General features: G+C 39.7%; 1 protein-coding gene and 1 long non-coding RNA gene across 3 annotated transcripts in view; both read right to left on the reverse strand.

Moving 5' to 3' along the window:
* Positions 1-783: 783 nt before the first annotated feature.
* AGBL3 (ATP/GTP binding protein like 3) overlaps positions 784-15,148 on the reverse strand; it is a 62,473-nt gene continuing 48,108 nt past the window's right edge. Inside the window, 4 exon segments of the mRNA XM_029917987.1 lie at positions 784-1,177; positions 1,180-1,502; positions 2,530-2,666; positions 5,590-5,722. Of these exon segments, the coding sequence (XP_029773847.1) occupies positions 1,101-1,177; positions 1,180-1,502; positions 2,530-2,666; positions 5,590-5,722 (670 nt within the window). The 3' untranslated portion in view covers positions 784-1,100.
* LOC115278640 lies at positions 2,725-5,727 on the reverse strand. Of its 2 annotated transcripts, none has more exons than XR_003903010.1 (3): positions 5,590-5,721; positions 4,310-4,506; positions 2,725-2,780 (listed from the first exon to the last, which is right to left on the reverse strand). It is a non-coding gene; the product is annotated as an uncharacterized LOC115278640 (long non-coding RNA). The 2 variants fall into 2 exon arrangements; XR_003903009.1 differs by having other exon boundaries at positions 2,728-2,780; positions 5,674-5,727.

Raw genomic sequence — 15,148 nt, forward strand, 5'->3', positions numbered from 1 at the left:
AGGGAGACACAGAACTGGAAGCAGGCTCCAGGCTCTGAGCTAGCTGTCAGCACAAAGCCCGACGCGGGGCTCGAACCCACCAGCTGTGAGATCATGACCTGAGCCGAAGCCGGACGCCCAACTGACTGACTGAGCCACCCAGGCGCCCCTGTAGCTTGTAACTTTTATATGCCTCACTTACCAGATCCTCATTCTGCTTGGCCTTGCCCTGTAATGGACACCACTGGTGACCTGTGACTCTTGTTTTCTCTCTTACCACCTCCATCTTGACTTATGTGCCTGACATACCTGTTTCTCTGCAGTGTCCTTGAGGGGTCCCACCAGGGCTCACTGTCTTCTGAATGATGGAGATGCTCCACTTGTTTTCCCAGGAATGAATGGCTGGGGAATCCCGTACATTTGTCCCCTCTAAGGGAAACTGCACATCTAGTCTTTTACATTTTTTTTACACTCTGAGAAGTAAAAGAACTACTGTAAACCATAATCTATGCATTTCACTGTCATTTTATGACACACTTTTGCTCTGTGCACTTAATATCGTATTTTAACTGTTGGAGGCGTACAACTTAGCACTTTATAATGCACTATCTTATCCTGCAATTATTTTAGTCATGTATGTTTCATATGTACAATTAAACGATAATCTTCTAGTGGGGAGAAATGTCTTTTATATCATCGATGGCTTCTGGCACACTAAAGATATAACAGAAATCCATGAAATGATGATTGTTGACTAACGCGTGAAGGTGCCTTAATGGGGATGTTAAAGTCATAGTCTGTCACTCCTTTCTTGACTTTTATGCATAAGTTGTTTTGGGAGAATTCAAAAGTTCATAGATTTTTTTTCCATCTTGACAAAAATATAAATAAGTAATTTAAAATTCTCTGGATTTCTTCTTAAATCTCTGAAAGATGTTCCCACTAACGAAGATGAGTTAGCTAGACGTTGTAGTTGGGTACATGCATGTGGATGTGTAGGGGGAGGGACAGAGACAGAGGGGTGGGGCGGGCTTTCTCATGTTTCTTTCTCTTTCTTTCCCTTTACTACGTAAGCATCAGTGATTTTTCATCCACAAGTTTCAGAGTAGCACAAAGCTAAATTATTTGTGCCTTGGGAAATTCAGATGGAAGGTAGGTTGTCCGTAATTCCTATTTGGTTGCTCATCCCCATTCTTAGATGTGGAGCTATTTGCTTGGAGTTTGACTCACTGGATTCTTCAGCTTGAAGACTCTCTTCTTTGCTATCTGTGTCCTTCTCAAAACTTACGAGAGCAGTCTCCCATTTGCTGCTGAGAGGTTTCACGTCTTGAGTCTTTGTGGCCTTGCTTCGAGAGTGTTTTTTCTTCTTCTTGGGCGCTTTGAGAGGTGACAAACTCTGGGACACAGACTGGAGCCACTCTGAAGAGCTGACCACAGGGCTCCATTGGCTTATAAAGGAGGGATTTCTGGGTGGTGTCCAGGATGTGCTGGATCTCTTATTTCTGTAAGTAGCTGGCTGCAATCTAGGAAAGAAAGAAAGTATGTGGGTTTTCGTCCACATGTACCACAGGAATTTGTAGTCCTTAGGTATTTGTGATAGTTTAAGTCATGTTTTTAAATCCTTTGGTGAGTTTTTCTTAAAACTTTCACCACCATTATTTCTATGAGAATGATCTTATGTCTTCATTTCTGGTCCTGATTTTTCAGAAGTCCTCCATTCTGGTACTTCTGAATGCCTGGAGGGTGTGTTTATTGAGATGCCCGCCCTGACCCAGGCTTCCTGATATAATGGCTGCCCTGGGCCTCCATGCCTTACCTGTACATCTAGTTAGAATACATGTTCTCTAAGATTCCGCTTTTCTCTAAAAATCAATTTTTTCTATTAGAATGTACGCAGTATACCACTACAGGTTTGGGGTGTTTTTTCCTACAGTCGGGAAAAGATCGATGTGAGTCCAAAAGAGGGACGCTGCATCTGTTTCATCTTCCCAGAGGTGCAAAATCTCTCCAATCACATTTTGATCTAGATAATCTTTCCCAAGAATTTTTATCTTTACTAGATGGAATGTCAAACATGAGATTTATTCCTTTTTAAAATTTTTTTTTAATGTTTTATTTATTTTTGATACAGTGAGAGACAGAGCATGAGAGGGGGAGGGGCAGAGAGAGAAGGAGACACAGAACTGGAAGCAGGCTCCAGGCTCTGAGCTAGCTGTCAGCACAGAGCCTGACACGGGGCTCGAACCCATGAACTGCAAGATCATGACCTGAGTCGAAGTCGGACGCTCAACCGACTGAGCCACCCAGGCGCCCCTTGACTTCATTTTTTAAAAATTCAATATCCTCCCAAAGAGAGAGAATAGTATAAGAAACCCTCTTAAACCCATCACTCAGCTTCAAAAACTGGATTTCTTTTCGCTGCTGTGATTGACCAAGCTTTAGAATGCATCCATGGCACCAGATGAAATGTTGATAGGTGGCTAATCTATTCCTGCCCAGGGAAATCATGTTCTGAGGAAACGGTAGCGGTGCCTGGATGCCAGGACTCACCTCCGGGCACTGGTGGTGCAGTTAAATAGAAGATGGGTATGGCCAGAGTACTGGGTTTGCAGTTTACCAAATCCAAAGAAATGACTGAGAGAATAAGCCCGTCTGCCGGGGTTTGTTATGAATGTACCCCTCCCCCACTTTCCTCAGCTGCGTCAGTTTGTACCACCGCTCATCAATCCACAGGAACGCCTCGAGAACTGAAGAAGCCTGGGCCTTCACTCTTCTCCGACAGAATCCATCTCATTTCCCACCTGGTAGGTTCAGTAATAGGAAAGGACAATTCCTTCGGTAAGAAACTGATAATGAAGCTAGGAGTTAAGAGGAAAATGGATAGCTCTAATGCATATATTGCAAAGAAAGGGGCAACAGAAAAGAATAAATGAAATGGCTTTAGTAAAAAAAAAATGGTAGAGTTTTTATTAGTAAGTTATCAAGATTCACCAGGACATATGCCTGCAAGATAATGTAATCAATAAGTGATGAGAAGCTCAGCTCAGGAAAGGCTGAATGAGGCTGAGAAATAATTTTTAATAGCTGTGGGGGAGGGATACTACAAAACACCAGCTCCCTTTTTCAACCAAATTCCATGAACACTACCTGTCTCCAATCTCTCTATTTTAAAATATACTTTAATTAGATTGGTACTGCTGTCATTCTACTGAAATTCCTCTGATCAAGATCCTGTATAACACCTCCATGTTGTAAAATCCAATAGTAAATCCACCTCACTTATCAGAAGCACCAGACTTAGCTGAGTTTTGCCTCCTCTTTGATACACTTCTTATTTCGCTTCCAGGCCAACACATCCTCTTGGTTTTCCTCCTAGCCCGCCAGGTGCTCCGTATGCTGCTTTTGTTGGTTCTTTTCTTTTCCTGATCCATCAGAACTGGAATTCCTAAGGATTCGCTCCTTAACTCTCCTCTATTCTCTGTGCTCACTTGGAAGTCTCATCCAGGTTCACACCCTAAAGTACTATCTTTATCTGAAAATTCCCCAGTGTACATCCTGCCCAGACCTCTTCCCTGAACTCCAGACTCCCGTCCAAGTGCTTATTCGGTACCTCTACTTCAGGGTCGGAAACGATCTCAAAACCAAGTCTACACTGAATTGCTGCTCTGCCCTGTCTTTGCCATCTCGGCAGAGGATGTGATAACTCCACCCAGTTAGCTGCCCTGGAAACCCAAACCCTGGCAGTCCGACAGTTGCAGACAGCTGTGAAACGCGTCACCACAATCAAGACCCAGAATGTACCATCCCTAAAAGATTCCTTGTGCTCCCATCCAGTCCATTCTTGCCTACATCCCCTTCTCTATCCTTTCTTCCTCCAGGAAACCCTTATCTGGGTTTTTTTTCCCCTCTATAAGTCAGTTTGCATTTCATGTACATGAGATTTCACATAGCATTTACTTTTCTGTAGCTGTCATCTTGTACTCAGCACAATGACTTTGAGATTCAGCCATGTCGTGTGTATCAGTTCATTACTTTTTTATTCTATGGTATGGAAAGGGCATCAATAACAAGGAGGTATTGGGAATAAGGCAGTTAGATTTTTTTCAAAGCTATATTAAATGGAAATAATTTTTTTCTGTAATAGACTCATACAGAAATTAAATAAGCAAGTATTTTTCAGAATCGGGAATAAAATGGCTATTAATCCTCTGTGTTTATAAAAGCAGTTCTCATAATCCAAATTCCACAGGATTTATTAGTGATACAGTGAAAGCAACCTTGATATTTATTAAAATCTGAAACAATTAAAAAAAAAAACCAACGAAAACACCTCCTGTTGGTGTCCTGGTCTTCTCAGTCCAGCCGGGAATGTGTGTGCTCACAGGACACCTGAAGGATGTCACTTTGAGAAAGTTTCCATACAAATCAGTGCTCTTGGGCTGAATTATTTCCTGGACTGACTTCTCACCAGTTTCTAACAATTGTCTTTGTTGGTCTTTGCTGCATCTCTGAATCCTATTTTGGGAGCTGAAAGAAATCGGGTACTCTGATTTCAATGTCAACCATGAACTAAGTAATGTAATGCCATTTTATATTAGCATATTCCGCCTCAGAGTATGTACAGGATTCTTACAGCTATGACCTCACTTGCGGATCTTCCCAGTCCTGTGACAGAGGCAGGATGGCCAACGCTATCCCCATCTTACGTCAGAAAGGGAATGGTAGGGGATCAGAATGGTTCAACTATTTTCTTAAGATCATGCAGCTAACAAGAGGGAAGGGGAGGTCTAGAATTCACATTTTGTAACTCGAATACTTTTTTTTTTTTACTTTCTCCTATTTTGACTTTGATATCATTTGATTTTTTCCATAGATATATTTTAAAATATTGTTTTAGTTTGATCTAGATCCAAGTACAGGTATGCCCAAAGATGGTTTCTTACCCAATTTTGTAGGTTTTGGGGGCAGGAGAGTCTACGTGTTTGTACAGAACCTGTTATGCTGAGTAGAAACCAAGTTCTTAGAAGACCCAGGGAAGGAAGAAAGTGCAGACCGTGTTTCTTCTGTTGGACAAATTCAGTCTCTCCTCAGATGCTTACTACCCCAGGGCTCAGAGTGTTGTTCGTGTCGTTATTCCTAACTTGCCAAGGGCGCTAGTGATCTAATAATTCCTGGTTTAGACAAAACTACAAAGTTTATCTGTGTTATCCCTGAATTCACTTTCTATTCTTTTTCCAGTTTTTAGGTACTAGTGTTATATGTGTATTAGGTTCCGGTATCCTATCTGTGACCAGTGTTCCAGTTGCTATTACAGACAGGAACACATTTGATGGTCCTCCATTGTAAACTGCTGCATACTTATCTTATGCCAGAAATGCTTCTTTTCAAAAAGAGAAACTCAGATAATGCAATGATAAATGCAGAGGAATAAATGTCTAATTGTAGATTTTAAGGCATCCATTGGGGAAAGTTCGGGAATACTGTGAAATCTCATAGCCTTCAAAATGCATCATGTAAGTACTGCTGTGTGCAACACTGGCCTGGCCACAGACCCCATGGGGAGTATAAGGAGACTTCACGTAGCAAATGTTGTAAAAAAGTTACTTTTACCTGTTGCTTTAATTCAAAATCAAAGTCAGAGAAGCCAGAAGAAGGAGTAAAGTAGTCAGAAGAAATCAAGGAGAGCTCTCCTACCTCAAGTATCTTTTGAGAAGCCAAGGAGGAGCTCGTGCAGGTATTTTCACTAAAAAAGAGAATATACCGTAAAATTTCTAAATGGAGATCTTTTAAAGATTAACAAAGCTTTTTTTTTTTTTACTTCTTGGCATTTACCTCATTCATACACTTAATGGTTAGCTTAACTGAGCTTATTTTCAATTAATCTGCCACTGTTTCATTCAGACATGAAGTATACCTGTCACATTTCCCCTGGAAGCCTTTAAATTGAACTCTTTTAAGAGAATAGTAAACGGTAGAAATACTTATCCAATAATTGTCAGACAATTCAGAATTGAATATGCGTATATGTGAAGATCTATGAAGGATGTCTGTCTACATGGACGGTAAAGTGACTAGCTGTTCAGAGCGCTAACCTACGACCCAGCCACTCCAGACCCCCCCAATAGTATAATATGTAGTAGGTAGCTATGCATCACATGTATTGTGATTTTAACAAAATACAAATTGTATCATAATTAATATAACATTCTGTATTTCCTTTTCTGTTACATAAACACTATTAAGCAAAATAAGAGGAGCAGCTAACAGTGGCAATGAGCAGTAATTTATAGAACTAAACAAATAGTATGTATGAGAATAATATAACAGTATCTTTGTTTCTTTCTCTGACACAGATTTTAACTCCTTATTGGATATTTAAATTTTATAAGCCATATTGTGTATTCTTAAGACACATAAACATTGACCTTTAAAAGTTGAATGTAAATATAATGAGGCTAATAGATATTTCCTATATTTAATAAACACAACAACGCTATGGTTATGTCCCATGATAAAATAGAGTATTTTGGCCTTCTGTATTTCCTTTTCTGATAATACTCTCTGAACTGCCTGCAGCCTTTAGGATGCCCCTCTTTTCTTCTGTGTAGTGGTAATACTGAACGCATTCAAGGTCAAGTTCGCTCTGACTTGCAGGTCTCCTCTTATCAAGTCCACTTTACACTGGTCCCTGGTGGCAGTCCAGTGCCATGACATCAAGTTAGATAACCCCGTCAACGGAGGAGTTTGAGCACGGAATACGTTTTTACGTCCTAGCAACAGCAGGTTTTTCAACTTGTAAGGAATTAGTTTCCAGCTCTTCAGAAATGTCCATCCACTTATCGAGTAGCCTAGCTTTGGCATTCAGGCTGCTTGCATCTTTAAATTCATCAGGAGGGTTCTGCCTAAATGTCCATTGTTTTTAGATGCTAAAGCACACCAGATGTCACTGTAAGTTAAACCTGGGGAAGATGTGTAGTGTTTTTTAAAATTTTATTTAAACTTTTTTTTTTACATTTTACTTAAATCTAAGTTAGTTAACATATAGTGTAATAATGATTTCAGGAGTGAATCTAGTGATTCATCACTTAACATGTAACACTCAGTGCTCATCCCAACAAGTGCCCTCCTTAATGTCCATTCCCCATTTGGTCCATCCCTCCACTCTCCTCCCCTCCCCTCCCCTCCCCTCCTGCATCCCTTAGTTTATTCTCTGTATTTAAGAGTCTCTTATGGTTTGCCTCCCTCTCTGGTTTTATCTTATTTTTCCTTTTCTTCCCCTCTGTTCATCTATTTTGTTTCTTAAATTCCACATATGAGTGAAATCATATAGTATTTATCTTTCTCCGACTTATTTTGCTTAGTATAATACTCTTATTGGATATAATACCCTCCAGTTCCATCTGTGTTGAAAATGGCAAGATTTCATTCTTTTTGATCACCGAGTAATAGTCCATTGTATATATAAACCATGCGTCGGTTGATGGATATTTGGATTCATTCTTGTTGATAGCGCTGCTACAAACACCGGGGTGCACGTGCCCCTTCGAATCAGAATTTGCTGTGTCCTAGTATACCTAGTAGTGCAGTTGCTGGGTTGTAGGGTAGTTCTATTTTTAATTTTCTGAGGAACCTCCATACTGTTTTCCAGAGAGGCTGCACCAGTTTGCATTCCCACCAACTGTGCAAAAGAGCTCCCCTTCTCTGCACCCTCGCCAACATCTGTTGTTGCCTGAGTTGTTAATGTTAGCCATTCTGACGGGTGTGAGGTGGTTCTCATTGTGGCTTTGACTTATGCTGCCCCGACGATGAGTGATGTTGAATATCTTTTCATATGTCTGTTGGCCACCTGTCTTTATTGGAGAGATATCTGTTCATCTGCCCATTTTTTAACTGGACATTTGTTTTGTGAGTGCTGAGTTGTATCAGTTCTTTGTACTTTATATATCTTAAATACTAACCTCTTACTGGATATGCCACTTGCAAATACCTTCTTCCATTCAGGTTATCTTTTAGTTTTGTGGATTGTTTCCTTTACTGTGCAAAAGCTTTTTATTTTTATGTAGTCTTAATAGTTCACATTTGTTTTTGTTCCCCTTGCCTTGGGAGACCTATCTAGAAAAATATTGCCATGGCCAATGCCTTTCTTAGTGTAGACTTTCATAATGTAGACTTTTTATGGTTTCAGTTTTCACATTTAAGTCCTTAATCCCTCTAGAGTTTATTTTTCTGTATGCTTTAAGAAAGTGGTCTGGTTTCTTGGCATCCACCTATCCAGTTTTCCCAGAACCATTTGTTGTAGAGACTGCCTTTTTCTCACTGCTTATTCTTAACCTCCTTTCGTGAAGATTAATTGACCAAATATTTGAGGGTTTATTTCAGGGTTCTCTATTCTGTTCTACTGATTTATAGGTCTATTCTTGTGCCAGTCATACTGTTTACTATAGTTTGGAGTATATCTTGAAATCTGGAATTGTGATACCTTCACTTTTTTTTTCAAGATTGCTTTGGCTATTGAGGGTTTTTTGTGTTTCTACACAAATTTTCGTGTTACTTGTTCTAGTTCTATAAAAATGCTGATAGTATTTTGATAGGGACTGTATTAAATCTGTGGATTTGTTTGGCAGTATAGGCATTTTAACCATATTTATTCTCCCAATCTCTGATCATGGAATATCTTTCTATTTGTGTCATCTTCAGTTTCTTTCATCGGTGTCTTATAGTTTTCAGAGTACAGGTCTTTCACATCGATCATGTTTATTCCTAGATATTTTATTATTTTTGGTGAAATCGTAAATGAGATTGTTTTCATTTCTGTTGCTTCATTGTTAGTGTGTAGAAATGCAACAAATTTCTGTGTATTGATTTTGTATCCTGTGGCCTCACTGAATTCATTAATCAGTTTTAGTTTTTTTAGTAGTTTTTTTTGTGGAGTCTTTAGGGCTTTCTATGTATAGTATCATGTCATCTGCAAATAGTAAAAGCTTTCCTTCTTATAAATTTGGACGCTTTTATTTCTTTTTGTTGTCTGATTGCTATGGCTAGGACTTCCAGTACTATGCTGAATAAAAGTGGTGAAGTGGATGTCCTTGTCTTGTGCCTGACCTTAGGGGAAAAGCTCAGATTTTAAATATTATGATGTTAGCTGTAGGTTTTTAAATATGACCTCTCTTATGTTAGGTATGTTCCCTCTAAACCTGCTTTGTTGAGGGCTTTTATCATGAATGGATATTATGCTTTGTCAAATGATTTTTCTGCATCTATTGAAATGATCATATAGTGTTCATCCTCTTATTTATGTATCACATTGATTAATCTGTGAAGACTGAACCACCCTTGCATTCCAGGAATAAATCCCCCTTGATTGTGGTGAATGATTTTTTAAATGTATTGTTGGATTTGGCTTGCCAATATTTTATTGAGGATTTCTACATCTGTGTTTATTAGATATATTGGCCTGTAATTCTCTTTTTGTAGTGTCTTTATTTGGTTTTGGTATCCGTTTAATGCTGGCTGCAAAGAATGAATTTGGAAGCTTTCCTTCCTTTCTACTTTTTTGGAATAGTTGAGGTAAGTCAGTACTAACTCTTCCTTAAATGTTTGGTAAAATTTACCTGTGAAATCACCTGGTCCTGGACTTTTGTTAGGAGTCTTTGATTACAAGCAGTGAAACTGAATCAGTAATCAATCTGTTCAAATTTTCTATTGCTTCCTGATTCAGTTTTGGGACGTTATAGATTTCTAGGAATTGATGTATCTCCTCTAGGTCATCCAATTTGTGGGCACATAATTTTTCATTATATTGTCTTATAATACTTAGTATTTCTAAGGTATAAGTTGTTATTTCTCCTCTTTCATTTCTGATTTTGTTTGCATCCCCTCTATCTCTTTTGATGAGAAAACTGGCTAAAGTATTCTGTTTTATTGATCTTAAAGAACCTGCTTCTGGTTACATCGATCTAGTCTGTTATTTTAGTTTCTATCTCATTTATGCTCTAATGTTTACTATTAATCCTTCCTTCTATTGGTTTTGGGTTCAGTTTTGTTATTCTTTCTAGTTCCTTTGGGTCAAAGTTTAGATTATTTGAGATTTTTCTTGCTTCTTGAAGCAGGCCTATAGTGCTATAAACCTCCCTCTTAGAACAGCTTTTGTTGAATCCCAAAGATTTTGGAAAACTGCATTTTCATATTCATTTGTCTCCATATAATTAGAAAAAGAATTCTTAATTTAGAGAGGGAGAGTGAGTGAGCAGGCTGGGGAGAGGGGCAAAGGGAGAGAGAGAGAGAATCCCAAGCAGGCTTCCTGCTCAGTATGAAGTCTGATGCAGGGCTTGATCCCACAACCTCAGCCAAAAAATCAAGGGTTGGATGTTCAACCAGCCAAGCCATCCAGATGCCCGTCTCCATATATTTTTTTATTTCCTCTTTGATTTCTTGGCTGACCCATTCACTGTTTAGTAGCATGTTATTTAAGTTCCATGTATTTGTGTTCTTTCCAGATTTTTTTCTTGAAGTTGCTTTCTAGTTTCATAGCATTATGGTTGGAAAAAATGCATGGTATGACTTACAAGCTTTTTAAATTTGTTGATATTTGTTTTGTGGCCTACTATGTGATATATTCTGGAGAATGTTCCATGTACACTCAAAAGAATGTGTATTCTGTTGTTTTAGAATGGAGTGGTCTGAATATACGCTGGATCCATCTGGGCCAATGTGTCATTCAAATTGAAGCCACTGTATTTTTGTTGATTTTCTGTTTGATCTATCCACTGATGTTGAGTTGGGTGTTCAAGTACCCTACTCTTATTGTATTACTATTGATTACTTTGTTACCCACAGCTTTATGTATTAGGGTGCTTCCATGTGGGGTGCATAAATATTTATAGTTGTTATATCTTCTTGCTGGATTTTCCCCTTGATGATTACGTAGTGTCCTTCTTTGACTCTTGTTACAGTCTTTGTTTTAAAGTCTATTTTCTTCTGATGTATCCCAGCTTCCTTCACTTACATTTACATGATAAATGTTTTTTCATTCCTTCACTTTCAGTGTGCATGTGTCTTTAGGTCTGAGATAAGTCTCTTCTAGGCAGCATACAGATGGGTCTTGCTTTTTCATCCAAAGACCCTTTGTCTTTTGATTGGAGCATTTACAGTCAAAGTAATTTTTGACAGGTATGTGCTCATTGCCATTTTGTTACTTGATTTATGGTAGATTCTGTGGTTCTTTGTTCCATTCTTCTCTTGCTTTCTTCCCTCTTTGCTGGCTTTCTTTAGTAATATAACTGGATTCCATTTTATTTTTTTGCATATCTATTACTGATTTTTTATTTGTGGTTACCATTAGTTTTGTATATAAAATGTTATGTCTCTAACAGCCTATATTAAATTGATGGTTGCTTAATTTTGAACCCATTCTCTACTCCCCCCATCTTAGGCATGTGGTGTCATATTTTACATCCTTTTAGTGACATCTTTGAGTTTTATACTTAATTTTATTGCTTTTGTACTTCCTACTTTTCTCACTCCTGCTTATGGTCTTTCCTTTCCTCAAAGACTTTTTAATATTTCTTAAAGGCTGGTTTTGTGGTCATGTATTTCTTTAATTTGTCTGGGAAAATATATCTCCCTCTATTCTGAATGATAGCCTTGCTGGGTAAAGTATAACTGGCTGTTAGAATATTATGTTTCTCTTTCAGCATTTTGAATATATTGTGCCTCTCCTTCTGGCCTACAAATTGTCTGCTGAAAAATCAGTTGATAACATTATGGGGCTTCCTTTGTTTTTTTTTCTCTTGTTGCTTTTTATTTATTTATTTAAAACATTTTCTTAATTTTTATTCATTTTTGAGAGAACTGACCGTGAATGGGGGAGGGACAGAGAGAGAAGGAGAAAGAATCCAGAGCAGGCTCTAGGCTCTGAGCGATCAGCAAAGAGCCCAATGTAGAGCTTGAATTTCCAAACTGTGGGCTCATGACCTGAGCTGAAGTCACACTCAACAGACTGAGCTACCCAGGGGTCCCTCTTGTTGCTTTTAAAATTCTCTTGTTGGGGCGCCTGGGTGGCTCAGTTGGCTAAGCCTCCGACTTTGGCTCAGGTCAGATCTCAGGTTCGTGGGTTCGAGCCCCGCATCAGGCTCTGTGCTGACAGCTAGCTCAGAGCCTAGAGCCTGCTTCCGGTTCTGTGTCTCCTTCTTACTCTGCCCCTCCCCTTCTCATGCTCTATCAGAAATAAATAAAACATTAAAATTTTTTTTTAAATTCTCTTGTTATCACTACTTTGTGCCATTTTAATTACTGTGTGTTTTGGTGTGAACCTCCTTGGTTGATTTTGTTGGGGGTCTTTCTGTGCCTCCTGTACCTGGATTTCTGTTCCCTTCCCCAGATTCAGGATGTTTTCAGCTATTCAAATACATTTTCTGTTCCCATTTCTCTCTCTCCTCCTTCTGAGATCCCGATAATGCAAATGTTATCATGCCTGATGGTGTCGTTGAGTTCTTTTAGACTAATTTCAATTTTTATTATGTTTCTCTCTCCTATTCAGCCTGATTGCCTTCCATTGCTCTGTTCTCCAGGTCTCTGATCCATTCTTCTGCTTCCTCTAATCTATTTATTCCAACTAGTGTATTTTAAATTGCAGTTATTGAGTTCTTCATCTGTGGTTGGTTTTCCATCTCTTTGTTGAAGGTATCACTGAGGTCCCTCCATTTTTTTCCCACAAGTCCAGTGAGTATCTTTGTGACCACTACTTTAAGTTCTCTATCAGGCATTTATTTATCTCCATTTTGTTTAGCTCTCTTGCTATGATTTTGTCCTGTGCTTTCATTTGGAACACATTTCTCTGTGTCTATTTCTAAGAAAGTCAGCTACATCTCCTGGTCTTAAAGTAGTGCCCTACAGGGCAGTGTTCCTGTTCACCAGAACCTGCTGCTTGAGGGGTATCAATTTGTGTTTTGTTCGCCCTACTGTTGTGGTTGAGGCACTTTTGCTTCCAGTTTAATCCTTTGCTTTGGCTCTCTTTGCCTACTGTGGGTAGGGTGTTGGCCCCATGCTGTTAGTGTGCCAGTCTGAGGTGTCTTGGGCTTGAGTTGGAGTCAAATAAGGCAACTGCCAGAGACACTGTTGCACCAAACTGCTGGGCACTTTCCCTGTGTTGTCCCCTGAGAAGCTTTGACTGGCGGGTGGGCCCTGTTGTCAGACTACATGTCTGCCCCCAGCCCACTGCTCGGACGGCAGTTGGACTCGTGTGTGTGCATGTGTGTGCGCGCGTGCACACACTTATTTTCCAATCTCCCCTGGGTAGAGGTCACTTCGGAGTGGTGCTGGTCTCTGTCACGACTGCACGTACCCTTTCAGGCCAGTAGCCCCGTGTCAGGTGGGTTCCTGTCAGTGTATCGGAGGACAGTTCATGTGGTGTTAGCAAGGAGTGTGCAGGTCTGCTGTGGGAGACAACCGAGAGCTGATGTCTGGTTGGAGGGCTGTGTTTGGAGGGGGCTGTCGGGGTGGGGCACAGCGTTAGCAAGTTACGTAGTGAGTGTTGGCACTATACTGTTCCCCACAGGTGTCCATGTGTCTAGGCTGGGAGGAAGGGGAAGGAAATGGCACCCACCAGCTCCTTTATTCTTGGAGAAGTCTCCCGAAGATCCCTGCCTCTCCAGCTCATGCTCTGAGATGAGTAAACTGATCTCCTTCCTGTATACCCCAGGCATTTTTCAAACTGCTACTTTTATGTTGTATCTCAGTGAGGCTCTTGTGCTGTCTCTTTAAGAGTTGGGACCGAGTTCCTATTGCCCTCCTGGCTCTGCCAGAGTTGAGTCCACTGAATTTTAAAGTTCCAGGTATTAAGCTCCACTGATTATAAGAACTTGCAAAATTATGGCTCTCTTGTTTTTGCGCAGCTTCTCCAGGCCCGGGGTGCTTGGTGTGAGGGTCTGGTTCTTTATGCTGCTGTGAGTGTTACCTAGTTATATGCATGCAATGAGATGATCCTAAGGTCCACCTACTCCACCGTCTTCCCTGGAAGTCTACACTGTTTAATTTTCTTGCATTTCTGGGATAAATTCTATTTGGTCATCGTGCATAATTCTTTTAATGTGTTGCAGGATTCAATTTGCTAATATTTTGTCTTTTTTGTCTTAATTCTTAATAGATTCAGATCTTGGTAAAGAAAAAGGATATTTATTTGGCCCCTGGAATCCTAACAATTGCCTTCTTGAGAAACTTTCTCTCATACACCCCTGGCCCCAAACCGCCCCTCCGCAATCCTGTAACACAGCAAGCGGCACTTGTCCTGCTATATGTCTGTTGTCTCTCTACCTATTTGTCACTTTCTGCTTCTTGAGAACAGACTGTATTTCCCGTTGTATCCTGATATCTGGTACAATCTTTGACGAGTATAACTTGAGACTGCTGGGAAGCAGATAACCATCAGATTTTTAAAAGAACATGAACAATGCTAGAAAGATCTAACAAAGACGGATTACAGGAGAGTGGCTGAGATCGGGAAGAACAGTGTCAGGGAAGGTAAAATATCTAGTGAGTTAAGATACGAATAAATACTGACAACAAGTTGCAAATTTTAATCCAGGCACCTGGGTGGCTCACTGAAGCCTCTCATGATTGTGGCTCAGGTCATGATCTCAATGTTCATGGGTTTGAGGCCCATGTTGGACTCTGTGCTGACAGTGTGGAACTTGCTTTGGATTCTCTCTATCCCTCTCTCTCTCTCAAAATAAACTTAAAAAAACTTATAAAGATGTAGATTCTACTTAGGTTTCCACTCTGAATATAGCTATCACAGAATTTTAAAATCTGTTCTGCTGGGATTATTTTAATAATCACCATCCTGATGGATGACAAAGAGCAGAATCCCTCGACTCTTAAGTGGCTTCTGTCTTTTCTACCAAATAGAGTTTTCTTCTCTCTAGAAAGGGAAGAATAAATATTGGTAGAAGGTGACAGAAGTCAAAAGGCTATGAATGATTTCCAGTCCCAGATATAGAACGTCTCATGTAAGAAAAGAGTTTACACACAAGATCACAAAACCACTGACGACAACTTTAAGAATTCAAGGAAGGGACTCTGTTCTCTGTTAATGTCTAACTTCTCACTTAAGACTGCATCATAATTTAAGTATCAGTTTCTTCATGAAAACATGCCCTGAGATTTCTAGGCT

The sequence above is a fragment of the Suricata suricatta genome, chromosome 2, assembly GCF_006229205.1.
Source record: "Suricata suricatta isolate VVHF042 chromosome 2, meerkat_22Aug2017_6uvM2_HiC, whole genome shotgun sequence".
In the NCBI taxonomy this organism is placed as follows: domain Eukaryota; kingdom Metazoa; phylum Chordata; class Mammalia; order Carnivora; family Herpestidae; genus Suricata; species Suricata suricatta.